A 20,396-nucleotide genomic window follows, 5' to 3' on the forward strand; every position below is an offset into this window, starting at 1 on the left:
ATCTTTTAGCTTCCTTCTGCTCCAGAAGTTTTGGTATCTTTCTGGTTTGTTGAAAAATAGAGGTGTTTTGGTTCTTGTTGGATAGTGGCAGGGGCTGGGGCTTGCGGGGAGAAGGTGGGGAAGCTGGAAAGGAAGATTGCAGAGCAGTGAAATTCTATCTATCCTCCCCACTCCCAAGTGGGAGCTTATTTGAAATCAGTACTTTATCTTCCCATTTCATTTGCAGCATTTGGCAACTCTTATATCCCAGAGAATGTTTTGGAGGGAACAGGTAAGAGAGGATCCCTAATAGCTGACTTCCTGGAACTGATGGAGCAGGAAAGTGAGTCACTAGTGGGCGGTTGAGCATTTCAAACCACATCAGCTTTGTTTTTGAGATGTAAAAAGTATGCATTCTAAGGCTGTTTAGAACTTTAGTTTTCTCTCTCATTTTTAGAAGATTTTTATATTTTGAATTTTGAGGTTTAAAACAGACCCTCCTTTAGCCATGTATGCTTTTCTGAATGTGTTTCCTGGATGAAAAAGAAAATGTGTCACAAATATAACAAGGGATATAGTATTTTAAAAATTGCTGTATTCTGAGAACTGCTTTATTACTGATTAAGATGGAAACAATGCTTAGCTAATAATGCTGTACTTAAACCATACTAAGCTTTACGTTTGCTTCAAGGACTTTCCTTATTTTAAAGGAACACATTCATTATAGTTTCTGTATGAGCACAGAGAAGACTCCTTTTGGCACAGAAGATGCAGAGGCAGATTTTCTGCTTAATCAAACCAAAATAATGTTCTGGTGCTGTATTAGGATCCAGCCTGTGGCATGAATCAGAAAGCAGTATCGCCAAATGTTACAATATTGATTACAATTACTACCTTTAAGAAGAGTCATATAAGATGTCTAGGGCTCTGTGAACTCTGTGGTGTAAACATTTTTTGATGAGATTAGTCATAAAGATGTCAAGACAGCAAGAGCTATGGGGTAACGTAGTACGTTACGTGGCACTCGTCAGCAAATGGATTTTGAACTAGTCTCATAGTAACCATTGCAGGGGCCTAGCAGTTACTTTTTAGGTAGAATACCATTTGGAAGAAAAGATGTGATTATTAATATATCTAGTGTTGTGGATGTAAGGAGAGGATTTGCATTTGGCTTTGAGGAAAATTCAATAAATGTAAAAGATGTTTTCCATACATTTGTAGTGTTGCAGGAAAATAAACTGTTTTAGGAATATGGAGAGGGTTAGAGCTTTCTGACATGCTACTATTACCTTGTGTTTATTATTAAGTGTTTATGATTGAATTAATCTCAATTTTAAATCCTGAATTTGTCAGTAAGAATTTAATTAAATTTAATATTCTTAAGTAAGAGTGGAAAGGAAGAATTACAATGAAAGAACTAGGAATATTTCTTGAGAGTTGTATGGTACTTCTAAACATTAGTCTCACTGGCACTCAGTCTCTAAGGCACATAGCTAGTACTTTATACCAGCCTTGGCAAATTTCACTCATACGGATTGTACTTCCTGCAGCACAAGCCAGCTTCAGAATGTATTAAGAACAGTCAAGAACAATATTAAAATACAGTTTTAGTGAAGTGTCGAGTCTGTCAGTAGAGGAGAGTTTCTTTCATACTGCCCTCCTGTTTAATCCCCTGTGTAAGCAAGGCTCTTCTAACATTGCCAGAGACAGACACGTGCAGGGCTCCTGTGCGGCTGCAGAGCAGCGGTTCCAGCAGGACACAGGGGAGGAGCCGTACGGTGTCAGACCAGCACCGTGGGCTGGGACCATGCCGAGGAGGACACAGCAGAGGGTGGTGCTGAAAAAGGGCAAAGATCTGCTCTTAGTTCTGTGTAAGTGTAACCCTGACAGCCTTGTCTGGTTTCCCTAATTAAGCTCATTTTGGAATATGTTCTTCAGAGTCCCTCTTGATAAGTACTAACAAACACACACTCCTGACAGCCTTGCCGCTAGTAAAATTATTTCTGTCGTTTCAATGTGGTATTTTTACAGTTGGTAGAAGCAGCATAATAAACTGTGTAAGCTATTGGCATGCACTGCAAACTTCAGTTTTACTCTCTGAATCTTAAAAGCATTAGATGTTTCTTCCAATTTAATATCTGCATAATGGATATGGATGGCAGGATATGCAGCTGCCAGGCAGCTCTCAGCAGCCTCTGACGGGCTAGTGCAGACTTCCAGAGCAACGCCGTTTTTCCACTCACGTTATCCATCTTGTGCCAAGATGCCGAGCCTCAGGTTTTGCGCAGGGCACTAATAGAAGTTGTGCTCTGGTCTTGTTTTTCCCCAGCTCTGCCTGCCGTGGTTTGGGCCGGGGGGCGTGTGAATGCAACGTGACTCACCTTGCTCTTGGCCCCTGCTCCCATCCTCACTGGCTCTCCCCCTGCCCTAGCCTTACGGCAAAGTTGTCCAGCCTGCCTCTCCCTCCCTTCTCTCTCTCTCTTTTTTTTTTTTTTTTTTTCCCCTTTTTAATCCTTTCACTAGTGTTCCTTCCCTTTGTAAAAAAACATGATGGAAAGGAATTCGTGGGCCAATGCTGCTGATTTTGTCCAGTTAGGGAATCGTTAGAGGAGCACCATTGTAGCTGAATTTCATACAGGCAGCAGTTGAAGACAGAACGCCCTTCCTGTTCATTCCGGGTACAGTAATTCTTTAGCTTCCTGTGCAGTGTATGTGCAGTCCATTTTTTGGCAGGTATTCCATAGGCATGTTGCATTATTTCTTCTCCTACTTTGCTCTGTTCTTCTCTCCTCCCCCTGGGGTTAGTCTTTGGAAACATTCTTTCAGCTCGTGTATCTGCTTGCTGACACGGCACTTCGATTTGCATGTTAACGTGGTTGATCTTTTCAGAAAGTGATATGAAATGATCGTTCAGCTATTACATGTACGAATGAGCTGATAGACACAGGCCATTTAAAACTATGTAAAATACCTGAATTAGAAAAACGCCTTTACACTTCTATTACTTTTTTTGTTCTAGAAGGGAACAAACAATTTACAGCTTTTAGGCTTTGACAGCTTTTAGTACTTCTCTAGATTCTGTGCAAAATGGGCCTTCATGCTGCTGTCCATTGAAACTCCCTGAATTTTCAGTGAGGATAGGCCTATGTTTCTCCTGTCTTCAGAGCTGAGCATTCATCCCCAGTCAGGGCTGGGGGTTTGCAGAGACTGAGCAGTCCTCCTGTACACCTCTGAGTTGCTGAATTCAGTCTTTCGCAAAAAGATCAGTTGTGAGCTCACCAATTTCAGTCTTATGAAACAGAGATGGTGTTTTATTTGTCTTTTTAAAGTTCTAGTTCTCAAATCTGCCAGTTTAGGGCCATGTGCCTTTTGTTATCTTCTTCTGAGCTAGAGGTACACATTCAGTGTGTGAGGCACCGTGCCGTATTAAATCATCAGAAGCAAAATAATCCCAGTGAAAAGTTCAAACTGTATCAACAAGAATGATGCAGAGAACAGATATTTTGTTAGCTCATAGATTCATAATCCTGTGTGAAAGAAATAGGAGGGAAAAAATTGTTTCAGTTGGTTGTAAATAGCTGTATTTTTTTCATTCCATCTCTGTTTTATACTGTCTTAATACTACTGCTTCAGAACAAAAATAAAAACATCTGATACTATATTAATGTTTTTTTGCTTTTCCTTCCTTTGTAAGTGGAACTGCTTCAGGCAGCCCACTCTGTCAGTGCTTGGCTCTGGTAGAGGTTTCTGGACCGTTTCTGTTTCCTCTAAAGCTTTCTCTGTTGAGCCTTTACCATGTCTGTTGACCTTATTGTCCTCCTCCAAAGTGAGCCTTGTCATGTAACTGTTTTAGAGTACACATATGCTCTTGATCAAGGGAGCTTCAGCATATATCTAAATCTTTTTAAAGCTGAACTAATTTGGGGGTGGTTGTAGTTTAGGGTAAAAATGCCCATTTTATATCATGCCTGCAAAAGGTAAAAAAAGTCTGGTGTTGTTTTCAACTTTGTGCACAGTAAAGTGTAACATGAACATAAATTGTGAGCCCTCATTACCCCTGTAATGAGGATGGGATCTTATCCTGCAGGTTTGGTCTGCTTTTAAATCTATTAAGTTACTGCCTAAAGATACACAGTGGCTACTAGGAGGAGAACTTTCTTTTTAAAATAATTTCAAACTTTTCTGGAAGCTATAATGTAATAGGAAGCCTTTAAGCTGGGAGAAATAAGTCTCTACAGCTTCATTCCCACATAGGTAGCCCTATCTGTTCTTCTTTCAGGTGGCAGTATTTAACAGAGTGACCACACACATCCACAAGCTTCCTATTCTCCACTTTCCACTCAAACTGGCTCTCTCTCCACTCAGTTCATGTGCCCGCTACAAAGGGGCATCCCTGTTGCCTTCAGGTTAATCTTGAGGCTTCAACCTGGAGTCCTCTTTTGTCACTGTAGGATTGGTGCATGTTTGAAGGAGACAGAAGCTTTGGAATCTGAATGCTAACAAGTCCCAAGTGTTGTTATTGTTATTATTATTGTTATTATTATTAGGTTAATGAGGTCTTGCAGGGGTTTGTGTATAGGCCAAATTTGAATGGGTGGATTTCTGCAAGGACAACAAGGTCACCCTGCTGGGCAACAGCACTCCTCTATGGCCTATTTTGACACTATGCCCATTAGATAACACCAATATTTAACTTTCCAAAAAGAGTAATCCCACTAAGCATCTGAGCACTTCTTTCTATACATTAAATATATGTAACTTTAGGTGTTACTAGCTTCTCCAGTATGTGCAGCTAAATAACTGTCATTTTTGTTTTTATTTACCTGGTAGAAAAGAGTGGTGGAACAGCTTCGAAAGAACTTGATAGTGAAGCAGGAACAGCCAGACAGTAAGTTTCAAATACAGCCGTTGGCACCATCAGAAAATAAACTACAGACAGCACAGCCACAACCACTACAACAGCTACAGCAACATCACCATCAACAGCAGCAGCAGTCTACTGCACCCTCTCCAAACGTGATTGGATCACAGGTAAAAATCTCGACAATAATTATTTTCCTTGCTGAAGGTGAAGTTCACTGAAAAAAAAAAAACAAACCAAAACCAAATAAAGGTGTTGAAAGCAAATTACAAACTTTCACTTACACCTTTTAATGTAGCAATATTAATTTTTCCTTCTATTCTTGTACACCTGTGGTTCTTGTGGCTTTTACCAGCAATAACTTCCTATTTCAGTAAGAAAAAACAGTTGTTTTTAAAAGTCAGATCATAGCCTCACAGAAAAAAAGGGTGGCAGTGGCACCTTTCTTAAAAATAAATGAAAGTTTAGCAAATGCACCTATCTTTACCATAGCTGCATGAATTACTGTCTATCCATACCTTTAAGTCTCAAGAAACAGTGAAGACTTTACATGCACTGTATGAAATGTATGTTTAAAATAATTCATTTTTAGAAGACTGAGAATGCTCACTGTGTGAACAAAACTAAGAAAACAGTTCCCTCTTCTTTCTGCTTGGTTCTTTTTAAACAGATGTAACTTTTACCAAGTAATACTTATCTGAATTCTCTAGGATTAGTCTAAAAATCTACAGTGGTAATCACAAAGTTTGAATTTTACAAAGTGGTATCTTTATTGGGAAAGTACAGTGGGTTTCACTGCATTATAGGATTGGAGATGTAATCCCAGAACTCACCAGAGAAAGTGGTCTGCTATTACTGAGGGGGGAATTCCAAACCGTTTCAGTCTGCATTCAAGTATTTTGAATTCCCAAAGTATGCTAATAAATCAGCAAGATGATGCAGGGAGGTGTTTTATAAAAATAAGTGTATTTGAGGTCTTTTTCCCCACTGATGGAATCTCAGCAGCTCATGTTTACCTGGATAGGCAGATGACAGAATTCACCCTTGAAGTTTTACTTTATGCACATTGCAGTGAATCACAACGATAGATTTGGCTGATTATGATTGTCTTCCCTTTTCCTGGAAATAGAGGAGAAATGGTTGGGCTGTTAGTTTTCTGATTAACTCAACAAGTTGTTTTGGATGCTGTCTAAGAATGTATTTGAGAGACTTAGGTAATTGTGTTTTTGAAGAAAGAGTATTGAAGAAATGAAGCAGATTTAACTAAGGAAAAGGCATTTCTGAACAGCAGCATCTATATCAAAGCTAAAACAGAACAAAGAAGTAAATCTTACTGTATTCTAAAATGCTTACAGGCAAGTTAAGGATCAGTATTTGCTGTATCACTGGTCTCTGTTTTTCAGTCAGGAAACATGACTGCAGGAGCAGTTTCATGCATTTCTCCGTATCCCACACTTCGCATTTGTGCATTAACTTCCAGGTCATCTCCTGGGTTGTAAAAAGTGAGGTTTCGTTCAAAGAGCCCTCTAGTGAAACAGTCAAAAAACTGCTATACCCTTCTGACTATCATTGATACACTTTTACTTGGAAAGTAATTATAAGCTGAAAGGCAGGTCATCCTCTCATTTGAATAAATAAGCCACCTTTTATCCTTAACACTTTTCTGGTTTTATGTTAGTATAATTCTGAAGTACTCTCACTTGCTTCTGTATGCATTTTGCATCTAAGGTCATGCCTCTGTCCTGTTGCCCCTCTGTCTCTTTAGAAAAAAAAAAGAAAAATAAAAGATTTTGTCTCTGGAAAGTTTTTTTGATACCTACTTTTGTAAATAATACGTCTTTCAAGGCTGTGTCAGTACCGGGAATGCTTTCAATTATTATTTTCACAGTAATTCAATTTAGGAATCAAGGTATATATGCTGCCTTAATAGTGACATTTTAATATACTTAATATAGTCCAGTAGGACAGGCTTTTAAAATTATCATAAAGCAGCAAGCCTGCTAAAAGGTCATATTATTGCAAAGTTATTATGTGAAATAATGCAGACTTACTATGAATGCCGCTTCAGTGTGAATTCATGCACTGAGAACTTTAGAATAACCAAGGTAATTAATGCTTAGCAAAATATCAGGGACATTCAAGCTCTGTGATCTGCTGACTGAAACTGTACTCTTAGTACTTACAGACTTACTAGAACCTCTTGAAAGAGTCACAGTCTTCTATTAGGTGATGTGAAGCTTGGGAAAATGATACCATGTTACATCTCATTAGAAAAGCTTGAGTAATGTTACTGCATTAGGGGAATGAAGCCTCTTGCTTTGGAGAAGGTGCAGCAGAGGTCAATAAAAACACTTGAATCTCAGATGAAAGTTAGGGAATTGTTCATTTTGTGAGAAGGGAAAGTTAATTGTGTCTGTATTTTGTATAAATGTACAAAATTGAAGTATGAATTAACCTTTGATTGGTCATTATACAGTGTTTGGTTTTTTTTTTTACACTTGGGTGTAATTAACAGGGGATATAGTTTAATCATTATTGAATTAGAGGTGTGAAGGTAAACTGCCTTTTTGTTTAAGGTAATAATACTGATGAAAATACTGAATAATCCATCTGAAACAAGAGAAAGGTCTTGTGTGATTAAAATCAAGCAGTCTAAATCAGGTGTGTTCAGAACACAAAAAAGGCTGCCTGATCCCTGGTTCTCCATTTTTTCCTGTTGTAGAGCCCACTGCTGACATCAGGAGGGAATGGTGGTTATTTCAAATTAAGAACATTTGATCACAGCAGTAACTGTGTTGAAGATGCAGTGCCATTGGTACAATGGATTTTTTACATCAAAGAGAAAAGAAACAAGCTGGCTTGCCATTCTGTTCAGTGTCACTTATCATGAGTTTTCTGTGCACATTGTGTTCTGGTTTTATGTGGAGACTCTCTTGCCTTGTCACTTTTTGAATGAGATTTGTAATTGTCAGTTTCCCATAACAACTTAGAAGACAGTACCTTTTAAAATTAAATTATGAAATGATAGTTGTTTTAACTTTGGAATTTGTGGGCATAGTGTATTTAGGCGTTTCAGATAAATGCTGGCATTAAGTGATTCAAAAACCACTCCCTTTGAAACAGGCTGAGAGCAATCATGGTGTCACAAGTATGTTCCAAAACCACCCCATTCCACAGAAGCTAAACTTAATTGCCTGCAGCCTGCAGCTGTACAGCCTAACAGGCAGCTCTTACAGCTTCAGGGTAGCCCTACTGATAGATTTCAGAAAGAAAGTTACCAGCTGAATAACTGTGTATGGCTAAAACTGAAATTTGGAATACCCAAAATCAAAATATTTTTTTGTTCTTAAACCAATTGGTGAATGTTTTTCCCTCTGATGGTGAGAATCTCTATCAATAAAGATTCTATTTGAAAATATGAGTTTTAGTTGGTGAGAAGCTAGTTTGCTGGTATGTTTCATAAACCTCCACATTACAGGTTTGATATTGACAGTACCTGTTTGGAAGTAATATGAAATTAAAAGATCCAAAAGTGCATATGCCACTACTGACACTTGATTGTAATTTTCTTGGGAATTTGTTTCAAATCAGTCTGTAATGCTGCAGGTGGTTAAAGTAGACCCAACAGGTGCCCCAAATTTTCTAGCTATCTCGTTTTCAGAGTTGTCAGATAATGTGCTTGTCTGAACAGTAAGTAGACAGACAGTGTTGCCTTTTCTTTCTCTTACTGTCTATTGTTTCTGACTAACCAACCCACGTCCTGTCTGATACGAAGTGTCTCTGTCTCTTACAGTGTATTTTCTGTTTCCCTTAGAAAACTGTAACTACAGCTTCTATGATCACCACTAAGACACTACCTCTCGTCTTGAAAGCAGCAACTGCGACCATGCCTGCCTCTGTTGTGGGTCAAAGACCTACCATTGCCATGGTTACTGCTATCAACAACAATCAGAAAGCAGTCCTCAGCACTGATGCACAGAATGCACCAGTCAACCTCCAGACAACAAATAAGGTCACTGGGCCAGGAGCTGAGGCAGTCCAAATAGTGGCAAAAAATACAGTAACTTTGGTAAGCGTTTCATGTGTTTACCCTGCAGATATGTGTGGGTTTAGTTTACCAGGAGGGCTTTTGGAAAAAAAATAGCAGTCATTTTTTTGCACAGAAAGCATATTAGGGACTTACCATGAGTCTTAACTAGTTTACATAGTTAGCATGATATTCTAAGGTACAAGCATTTACTATCTACATTGGCTGGTTTTACTATTTTGCTTAATAGAATTAAATCTGTGCTATGATCACCTGTGTAAAGTTTTCCCTGTTAGTAATTGTTATTCATGGGGAAATAGCAATTGTTTCTCCCCTACGTAATCTATATAGCTGTGTTCTGCAAAATTCCTACTCGTATCTTTGGTAAAGGAGATGTCAGACTTTATTCTTTCATCAGTTTTGGGTTTTCATCTTGGATTTTTTTTGAGTAAGTCTCTGTGTTCCATTTGTGTGATAAAGTCTCTGGTGTTAGACCCATCACTGGACTCTGCCTACTGCCATGTCCTTTTCACTCACCACTTTTTCATACACATGTACTTGAACTGGTTTCTTTCAGCATGTATTTTGAGAAGTGCTTTGATTTCATCAGTCTTTTTCTAAATAGTTAGCCACCTGGAAGTAAAATAAAGAATGTTTTTAAGTTGGGTTATATAGACTTCTTGGTCTGGAAACCAGGCATTGTATAGCATCATGACAGGGGAATTTTACTTCTTGACTAAATGTTAAATCTTCACTAAAAATAAAGCTAATTTAGCTTTATTAAAAAATACAGTTTAATAATGCAAATGGAAGTAATTTTGCTTCCTAATGGGGCATATCTGTACAAGCAGAATATAGATTATTTGAGTGGGGTTTATTCTACTCTTCTATTTTCCCATGTCATCCTTTGCACCACTCTCATCTGTCCTTTATGTCTTTGCTTCATTTCTTTGCAGAATAGCTTACTTAGGTTTAGAGGGGTGATTATGGTTTAATAATAGTCCGTGATTTATGTTTCTGTAGCAAATTTCATAAAAAATCTCAGAATATTTTCCCAAGCATTAATTAATCATTACAAGACCTTTTTGAAGCAAATTGCAGTCTTATGTGGATAGATAGAAGTACAGAAGAGTGGAAACTAACGTGGACATTAATTTCAGAGTACTCTCTCTCACCGAGTACTCAACTTAGGGTAGCTAGTAGTGCTATTCAGAAGCTAATCATGTGGCATCTCCATCCAACTGATTTCAGATAGACAGGGAAGTACTTAGGATGCCTTAACATCAGATTTTAATTGTTTTAAATTAATGACCTACTTTTGTAAATTTCAAATTGTGTATTTAAAACCCCTCATAGTGTCCTTAATATGGCTACGAGAGTTGTAAATTCTGGATCTTCTCTGTTTGCTTGAGATGCTCTTTTGTTCTTCTGTATAACGTTCAGTATGAAAGGACAGTGGTTCATATAGCTGGACATCAAAGTCTGTTAGTATTTTCTACCTGTTGTAAAGCCAATTTTTAACTATTAAATAAAAGTTTTTTGTAATCTTCAAATGAAATGGTTTTAGATTGCAAAGCACAGTAGTTAGTCCACTTGAACTAAAAGGAAAGGTGCCTTCGATTTATGAAGCAAGGTGCATAGGAACTGGGAAGTAAGATTAGTTCTTTCTTTAATATATTTCTAGTGAAGTGCTGTTACTGTGGAAAATAATTTCAGAGTGTAAAATGGGGACATCAGATCTGAAAATATATTAATGATATTGATTTTGGTGAGCAACTTCAAAGCTATTTTTCTCTTACTGAGCTCTTACATTCTTGCAGCAGGTTCAGGCTACGCCTCAGCCCATAAAAGTGCCGCAGTTCATCCCTCCTCCCAGACTTACTCCTCGTCCAAATTTTCTTCCACAGGTGAGTGTACAGAGAGAAAGCAACAGAAGTAGGAACTTAATTATAGAATAGACATGAGACATTTTCTGTGAACATCATTTATGTCAGTCTTTATTGGTGACCTTGCAGAAGAGCCAAATCATCCTCAAAAGGTTTGTGGATTATGTCAAATTTGAAGGTGCAGTAAGTACTCTAGAGGGCAGTGCTGACAATCAGAGGACCTTAGACAGGATAGAGAAATGGGCCAGAAGGAACTTCTTGAGTTTCAGCACAGAAAAAGACAGTCTTGTACCTGGAACAGACTAACCCCCTGTGTAAGTAAAGGCTGATGACTGGCTAGCTGGGGAGCAGCACTACTTAAAAAGTCTTGGTTGACAGTAGCTAAACTAGTAGTGTGCCCTGTCAGCAGATAAGCCTAGCAGTGTATTGGGCTGTACCAGCCGGACCACAGCCAGTAGATTGAGAGATTATCCACCTTTCCTCAGCAGTCTTAAAACTGCATCTGACAGCATGCAGTTTTGGACCAGAAAGTTAATAAATTTGAGTGCATCCAGCAGCAGAAGGCCAGTAGCATAACTGTGCGGCAGGAATACATCCCTGCAAAGGGAGGCTGAGGGAACAGCGAAGGTTTAGACCAGAAACAGTTCTGTCTTTGAGGACAATTAGGAGTGGAAGAGGCTTTCCAGACATGTTATGGAAGGTCTGTCCTTGGAGTTTTATATGACTGATGTGGACAAAGCCCTGAGCAATCTGGTCTGCATTTAGTGTTGGCCCTCCTCTGAGCAGGAGGTCAAATTAGAGACCTCCTGAGCTGCCTCCCACCCTGCATGAATCTGTGATGATGAAATTTGCTTATGATGGTCATATATGATCCTATTTGTATCATATGAAATGAACCCATGGATGAGGTGTCAGCAAATCAAAGCATCACCCAAGGCCTTAAATTGCTCTAAATGTTGTTTGCTGCTCACGAGGAAAAAACGAAAAGCAGGATGTCTCTAGATTGTTCCCAAGTATTTCTGTATTGGAACAGAGACTGATACCTGAAGCTGAGTAGTAAAACTTGGGGTTTACTTTTTCCATGGTTCGGGAAAGACACAGATTGCTTCCTTATTTATATATCTTGGAGGAGCTATTTCATTTGTAAGAAACGTGGCACTGTGAATAGAAGTCTAAATATTAAACAGAAGAAGAAAGGGAAGTATCTGATTAAGAGCGGCTGGTATCTGATTAAAATTTGGAAAGGAGATCAGTTGAAATGTGACCTAGTTTTCCATAGTAAAATACGTTATGGAGTATTAGAGGTGGATAGGACAATAGAAAGTAAAGGAAGAAGTCTTTCGTTTCAGGGTAATGTGTTCAACTTCTTTACTCTGTAATGATGTGGTAAGTACAAGCTTAACAATGGACAAAAAATAAGCAAGTATGGGTGGTGGAGGATTGGAAGATTCTTGTGGCTCTTTTCTTTCCTGTGAAAGAAGAAGAGAGTAATGACTGTAGTTTCCTGTAGCCTTCAGCACTTTCAATGGCGGGATTAATGTATAATCTTGACAGTTTTTTTGCTTAGCAAGATTGGTTGTGCAGGTGTCTAAAGAATATATAGAATTGACAAAGGTAACATGGATTTGCTGAAAATTCTAACTACTTTCAGGGCACAGTCAACAGTTCATGATTTCTTGGAGGCTCAGTATAAAGCCCTGAAACACACTTCTATCATGAAAGCATCAACTGTGCCTGTAAATGTTACATGAATTTTTTTGCTTGCTTGTTGATTTAGATACAGATAAGACACTTGGCAATAAACATGCAATAGAAGTGTCTGTGCATCCAGATACCATTTAAGGGACACTGACTGCATATGCAAATGTTATGTATGGGTTTTATGCAAGTAGGTTTGAAAATGTGGTGTTCTGTTCTCACAGCATACTTAGGACACTATGCTAAAAATTACATTCTATAAAAAATCAAGCAACCTTCTGCATATTATACAGGCTGAATTGAAAGACTTAGTACAAAAGTTCATCTGAAATACTGTTACTGATATATACATCTCTTCTTTTTTTTTTTCTTTTTTTTTTTTTTTTTGTAGGTTCGACCTAAACCAGTTGCCCAAAATAACATTCCTATTGCCCCAGCACCTCCTCCAATGCTTGCAGCTCCTCAGCTAATTCAGAGACCTGTGATGTTGACAACAAAGTTCACACCCACCTCTTTACCTAACTCTCAGAACTCCATACATCCAGTTCGTGTTGTTAATGGGCAGACAGCAACCATAGCCAAAACTTTCCCCATGGCACAGCTCACCAGCATCGTGATAGCAGCACCGGGTACCAGGCTTGCTGGACCTCAGACTGTACAGATCAGCAAACCAAACATTGAAAAACAGGTACAGATAAGAAAGTGTGTACTAATGCAGCATACTGACTTTATTGCTTTACTCTGCTGGTTTGGAGAGCATGTCAGCCAAGGAGGAATTTTCAGTGGGTACTGATACTTATGTTCCAACAACAGAGCAAATTATAGAATGACCTGCAAGTCTTGGGACAGAAGTTACCATTTTCTTTGATAGGTCCATTGGAATCTTTTTCTCATGCTTCAGTGTTTTTATGCTCCCCCTACTGTCTTAATTTTGGTAGTTTATAAGCTGGTTACATTGTAGCTGAAGTCTATGTTCATATCAAGCCTTTAAGAAACACTGGAAAAATATTTTCTGTATTTCGAAGGGTGGTTACATAGAAGGCAAAAATTATGCAAAATTGTAGGGGTATTGAATACAATAAATGTAGCCAGTTCTTAATCTTGCAGTCTTGTGACTGGAGGCAAAGTAGTCTCACTCAGCTTCTGAAGATTGATAGTTCCCCTTGACTAAATTGTATTGATTCAGTGGAAGGGAGATCCTTAGAAACAGGGAGTTCTAAATGTTTAGTTTTAAAGTTTCTGTCCAGAAAAGACTTTTATAAAATAAAACATGACTGTAGTCAGTGTGGATTGCTTCTGAGTCTCTGCCATTCGGTTAAAGCAAAGCAATCTTCTGTTTCATTTTTAACTCTTTTGTATATTATCTTGGTATAATATGGTCTACTATATAATACATTATCTAGAACATAAAATATTTCTCTAATTTATATAAATAATAGTAATGCTTATTTAATGTATAAGGCTTTCATTCACTAACATGCCTTGAAGTCACCTATGGAGACTGTGAAAATCATGTGCATGATAATTACACTCATGCTGAGTTCTGCTTATGAAGTCTTACGAGTAGGTTCTTGTGTACCTCAAGGCTGTTTCACAAATTGTTCAGCAATGCCTGCCCTTTTCATGTGATTTAGAATCATAGAATCATAGTATGGTTAAGATTGGAAGAGACCTTGAAGATCATCAGTTTCCAACCTCCCTGCTATGAGCAGGGACACCACACACTAGACCAGGCTGCACAGATTCTCATCCAACCTGGCCTTAAACACCTCCAGGGAGGGGCTATCAACAACCTTCCTGTGCAACCTATTCCAGGACCTTACTGCCCTCATGGTGAATAATTTCTTCCTCATGTCTACCCTAAATCTACCTTCTTTCAGTTTAAAACCATTACCCCTTGTCCTCTCCGGTGAAAAGCCCCTCCCCAACTTTCCTGTAGGCCCATTCAGGTACTGGAAGGCCACTACAAGGTCTCCCTGGAGCCTTCTCTTCTCCAGGCTGAACAGCCCCAACTCTTTCAGTCTGTCTTCATAGCAGAGGTGCTCCAGCCCTTCAGTCATCTTTATGGCCCTTCTCTGGACCCTTTCCAACAGCTCCATTGTCTTTCCTATGCTGAGGGCTCCAGAGCTGTATGCAGCGCTCCAGGTGGGGTCTCACCAGACCAGAGTAGAGGGGCAGAATCACCTCCCTGGCCCTCCTGGCCACACTTCTTTTGATGCAGCCCAGGATGCAGTTGCTCTCTGGGCTCCAGCTCACACTGGCAGCTCATGTTGAACTTCTCATCAACTACCACCCCCAAGTCCTTCTCTTCAGGGCTGCTCTCCAGCCATTCTTCCCCCAGCCTGTATTTGTGCCTGGCGTTGCACCGACCCAGGTGCAGGACCCTGCACTTGGCCTTGTTGAACTTCATGAGGTTGGCACTGGCCCACGTCTCCAGCCTGTCAAGGTCCCTCTGGATGGCATCCCTTCCCTCTTGGGTGTCAACCACACCACACACCTTGGTATCATCAGCAAACTTGCTGAGGATACACTCAACCCCACTGTCCATGTCACCAACAAAGATGTTGAGCATTACTGGTCCCAATACTGACCCCTGAGGAATGCCACTCATCACCTGTCTCCACTTGGACACTGAGCCATTGACCACAGCTTCTCTTGAAGTTGTTCTGCTACAGTGCTATACTTCTTATGCCTAATCCTTTTGAAGTCAGCAACATTAATTTGCTCTTCAAATAAATACTGGTTATTCAGTGGTTGAAAAACATACAGAACAACAATGGTGGTTTAAAAATACATTATTTTTTTTTAATATTTTCTCCATATCATAAAAGGGGAAAGTTTGTCTCTCTGTAGCTTCCCTCAGTCTGTAGCCTCAACAGATGTGCCATGGGCTGAGTATTGTGATACAGGGTTTGTGATACCATTGCAGAAGATGATGGCTTCAAAAAAGAAAAAAGCTTCAGAAAGTTTCTGGAATCTTAGGAGTCAGAGAGACAGTTTCTGAGCCATTCATAACTCTATGAAGTACAAAGACTGAGGAGTGGGATGTACAAGATGCATGTGCCATACAGAATGGTTTCTACCTGGAAGTCTTCCAGGGGCTGCTTTTTCTTAAAGTGTCTGTTAGTTTTCCCATGCCATATAGTGATTTCTGTAATGGAGTTAACTCTTTAAGATTACTTTTATTGCTTGCGTGGCTGTGTGGGTTAACGGAATGGTGGTATAGCTGTTTGATCCTTTATTAAATGAAAACACTTTAGTTAACATTGCTTTCACGTCAGACTCCTCAATTAAGTCTTTGTTAGTACACTGCCAGCTCTAAACTGTTTTTTCTATTGTATCTAGGAAAGCATTTGGTTTGCTTTATTAGTCAAAGTAAAAAAGTCAATCTTATCACTGAATAAGAGAAACACTTTCTTTTCAGACTATTAAACCGCACGTGGAAGCAGAAGAGAAGCAAACAGAAAGTCGTACAGTTACTCCACCTGCTGCACCGAAGCCAAAAAGAGAAGAAAATCCACAGGTATCAGAACACACACAGAACTTTCTTTCAAGAGAAAAAAGGAAACACTCTGTCCTTCAGAAAACATTTTTCCCTCTCTGTTCCCTCAAGACTTCTTAAGATTCCATACATTCCTGTTGGACAGCAGTAGTTGATAAGGCTGCAGTATAAGAAATTTAAATAAATACAGTGCATTGCACTTTTCAGTCCTGGAATGCATTTGTGTAAGTTAGAAGGTCGTAATTTCCCTCTGATACTTCCTTTAATCAGGAGCCTTAGATTACAGTGTTGATTTCCATTCCTTTGAGGTTTTACACTTCTGGAGTTACTTTTAATGCTTGAGAAATGTCTTTATTTTGCTTTATAATGTATTTCTGCTCTGGTGAGCGGGATGGAAAGAGTCATGTCTGTTCACATTCTGCCCAGGTTTTACTCTGGTTTAGGTCCAGTTGATTTGGGGGAGGAAGAGTGGCCAAAATGGCTATTTCTTAAAGCCTTTCTCCCATGCAGAGCTTTGGAACTGATTACAGTTAAATGATCTCTCTATTAAGTTTGTTTTTGTAGATGGATTCAAACTGACTACTGTATGAGTATTAACTGATGTCAGTGCAAATTCTGATTTTTACATGTCTTGCACTTCCTGCATTAAAATTAGAATCCTTTAAGAAAGCCATAGCCCTTCTCAAATGGGAAATGCAAACCAGAGTTGCTCCTTGTAGTTCACAATATATGGAGAACATCTTCTAGTAGCAGTATTTTGCTGGCAATTGAACTGCTCTGTTATTTACTGAGATCCAATCACATTGTTGGTTCAGTACTGGATTGGAAGTAAAGAAACTGCTTTCTTGTTCCCAGCTCTGCCAACTCTGTGATGGTGAGCAATTGACATTTCCCTGTATCTCAGTCCAGGTTTCCATCTAGAAAATGGAACTATTGTCTATCTTCTATAAAGCAATTTGACATATGTGAATGAAAAGTGGTTTATATAAACAAAGTATTACTAATAATATTTTTGTTGCTTAGTTACCTGTCAACTGACTTTAAAGGGCATAAGTGACATCTTGTCCTAACGGTTCAACTTCTCATGAATTTTTTTTCTCCCCCTCACAGAAATTAGCCTTCATGGTGTCTCTTGGGCTAGTTACTCATGACCACCTGGAAGGTAGGAAAAATGTCTTAAGCTGGTTCTTGAGCTGTTTCGTGGCCATTTTGAATTGGAAGTACAGGTCCAAAATATTTCTGTATTAATTGCAGTATTTTCTTGCACAAAAAAAGTACATTTGGGATGTCTGTGCTGCTGGTCTAACTTATGTTTGTTGTGCATACTTTTTTATTCTTCTTACTACATTGAAACAAAGCAATTGCTTATGCAGCTGAGATCAGTGGTTGGGAAGAAAGTATATGCTCTGATGGTAGGAAGGAAGTTTGTGACAGTCCCATTGTTTTCTGGACGACTCCTGTAACTGCAAAGTTACACCATGGATAATTTTACTGTAACCCACATCTGGATTTTAATTTATTTCATGGGACTGCAACTTGTAGTGAACGAGTTAATAGATTAAAATTGGTTTTATAATTTGAACTCCTTAATCCTATACAGTGAAATACAGCCTAACATTTCTGAGACCCATTGTTTTCTAACCTGAATGTTTTGCTTTACAAGAAATCCAAAGTAAGCGACAAGAGAGGAAAAGAAGAACAACAGCAAATCCAGTGTACAGTGGAGCCGTTTTTGAGCCCGAGGTATTATTTTTTTCCTGGGAGAAGCTGGTGTTTTCATTTTGAACTGTGTCTTTCTGCTGTGTTGCTTCCTCCTAAACTATTTCAGTTCTAACTAGACAGGCAAGCTGTCATTTATAACTCAAAATTTTGCAGTATTTTTGCATATCTTTGCAATGATATGACCCTCCAATTTTTAAATAGTAAATACATTGGGATGTTCTTCTAATATTCAGGTCTTTTTCTGCCTTCTCCTATGTAAAGCTGATGTTTAATGGCAGTGTGTCTTAGTCTTACCATTAGGTCAGCTTGCATATCAGCCTGAAGCAATTGAGATGTCAGAAGTAGTGTAAAAAAGCTAAGCTTTCTGAAGCTGTGCTTCAGAACATAGAACAGCCAGTAATCTCACTTAATACTACTGATCTGTTCCTCAGCTGTTGTAACAGTGTTGTTGCCAAAAATGTTAGCCAGCATAAATTGTTACTTTGTTCCCCACAGCGCAAGAAGAATGCAGTCACATACCTGAACAGCACAATGCATCCTGGGACACGTAAAAGAGGTGAGGTATACTTAGACCTGTCTCCCTGCTCTGTGTCTCTTTGTCCATCTTGCTTTTGTTGTCCCTTTGCTGATTTGAAGAGCAAAACAAAGAAGGACACTACACTACTTCATTTGTCCAGTAAATGTCCATGGTAGACAAAGATCGTGACTTCTAGAGATTAGCATAACAGGTTTTATTAGGCAGCTCAATGTTTCATTTCAGTTTCACTCTCAAAAAAATACAAAAAAAAAAAAACACCAACAAAAAAACAACCAATAGATTGAACAAAGTTCAGGAACAAATTATGTTTGAACATAATTCAGTGGTGTAGAGCTGCTGTTGAGATCCTCTTTCTAATAACTGAATTGTATTGTTGCTGTCAAGAGGAAGGTGTTTATGGAAAAAGCGCCTGTGCCCTGAGTAGGAGAAGACACTTAGCCCTGTTCCCCACTAGGAGTAGAGATGGGACCTTCAAAAGAATTTATCTAGAGCAAGAAAGACTGTCATGCTCATCCTGAGCACTTCTCTGCAACCAGAATCCCACTTGTCCTAAAAGAAGAGATGACCTTTCATATAGATATGTGGTATTATTCCATAGAAATCCTTCTGCACAACAGGGAACATTTTAATACTTCAATTATGGTGCAGCAGGTGAATCAGAACAGTATAGGAGAGAATGTGGTACCATTTTTGTGTATGACATCAAACAAACATATATGAAAATCTTTCCCTGATTTTAGATGATTTTCTACAGTCCTTAAAGACTTGTAATACCTTGTCTACTCCTGAGTTTGCTGTCTTAAAAAAGTAATTGATCAGGTTAAAAACCCCACAGTCCTACCTAACGCTGTTGCATTAGTTGCATTATCTTTGTTTTTTGGCTGCAAGGTCAAATATTCATTTGACAAGTGCTCTCCTTGATATAGATCTTCAGTCCAGCAGACAGTGTGGCAAAGCTGACACTTCTGCAGCTTTGCTGTTTCTAAATAAAAGACATTAGTCTCTACTGCCATCCTCTAATAACATTACATATATTACTTAAAATGATATATAGATTTGCAAGAGAGTGTTTCATATTTACTCTGTGGATAAGTAAATGTTCCCTCTTCTAGTAATAATTTCTTAATTCTATTTTGTAACTCATTGTGCACGATTACTCTATCAATGAAAACAATTGCATGTTTTTGTACTTGATATTCTCTTAGCCTGTTTATGCACACTGACTGCTATTACACTTTTTTTTTTTGAGCCTTTACCTTGCATCAGCACCTAAGTCTTAGCACATGTTTTCGATTGACAAAAGATTTGGATGTGTACATTTGTTTTGTGATTTAGTATAGCAATATATTCGGTGAAAAGCTTATGCAAGCATGTGCCCTTGAGAGCTTTAGTTTAATTCTAGATGGTGCTGAGCATGTCAGAAATTTCAGCCATGGATATCACTATCAGAAATCCCTTTCCAAGGACATACTTGGTTTTGGAACATATCCAGACCTAAAATGCAAAGTTTAGCATGTTAATAAGTATAGACTGATGATCTGTAAACATAAGATCTGGGAATTTTTCTTAGATCCTAACTCCTTTGTGTTTACATATCCATAAATTACCCTGGATAAGTGAGGTAGAAATAATGGCTACATACTGGTTTTTGTTGGCTTGCTTTGCATACATGATTCAATGAATATGGTTATGAACACATTTTTCACTTCTGCTAGTGTAAAGGAGCATATAGGAGTTGTGCATAATCAAACATACTTGACTGAGAAAGTCTAAGACAAGAGCACAGAATTTAGGAAGGGTTTACAGTGGAAGACCAGTGGAAGACAGCTGGTAGTGCTGGTATTATGTATTGAACAACAGGACCGGTTCTTGCAGTAGCCTAATTGTAAAAATAGACCAGTAGGGTAGAAAGTGCTGATCTGTGGGTGAGTGGGTTTAAAAAAAGAGGAAGAAAAGGGTCGGGGGGGGCAGGGTGAGTGTTGGCCTCTGATAAAGGACTTAACCTTTGTTTAGATTTATGCTGGCACTAGAAAGATAGGGAGGTGTGGGATAGCAGTAGAAAGCATTTTAACAGTAATTATTGTAGCTTCTCTCTAGTCTTGATGCCAACATGTTTTCCCTAAGAACTGAATAGCCTCTAGCAGTGGCAAGTGTCCCCACACTGCTTTTGTGGGAGTGATTCT

General features: G+C 38.8%; 1 protein-coding gene across 8 annotated transcripts in view; it reads left to right on the forward strand.

Moving 5' to 3' along the window:
- Nucleotides 1-20,396, forward strand: part of PHF21A (PHD finger protein 21A) — a 129,516-nt gene that overhangs the window by 93,685 nt on the left and 15,435 nt on the right. For 5 of the 8 annotated variants that reach the window (XM_051622128.1, XM_051622122.1, XM_051622124.1 and 2 more), the window contains exons 6-13: nt 4,810-5,010; nt 8,655-8,909; nt 10,688-10,774; nt 12,843-13,139; nt 15,876-15,974; nt 17,064-17,115; nt 17,617-17,696; nt 18,171-18,231. In XM_051622128.1, coding sequence (XP_051478088.1) covers nt 4,810-5,010; nt 8,655-8,909; nt 10,688-10,774; nt 12,843-13,139; nt 15,876-15,974; nt 17,064-17,115; nt 17,617-17,696; nt 18,171-18,231 — 1,132 coding nt within the window. The remainder of the gene's footprint in view (nt 1-4,809; nt 5,011-8,654; nt 8,910-10,687; nt 10,775-12,842; nt 13,140-15,875; nt 15,975-17,063; nt 17,116-17,616; nt 17,697-18,170; nt 18,232-20,396) is intronic. The other 3 variants (XM_051622126.1, XM_051622129.1, XM_051622130.1) reach the window with 2 other exon arrangements.

The sequence above is a fragment of the Apus apus genome, chromosome 5 (genome assembly GCF_020740795.1).
Source record: "Apus apus isolate bApuApu2 chromosome 5, bApuApu2.pri.cur, whole genome shotgun sequence".
NCBI classification, from domain to species: Eukaryota; Metazoa; Chordata; class Aves; order Apodiformes; family Apodidae; genus Apus; species Apus apus.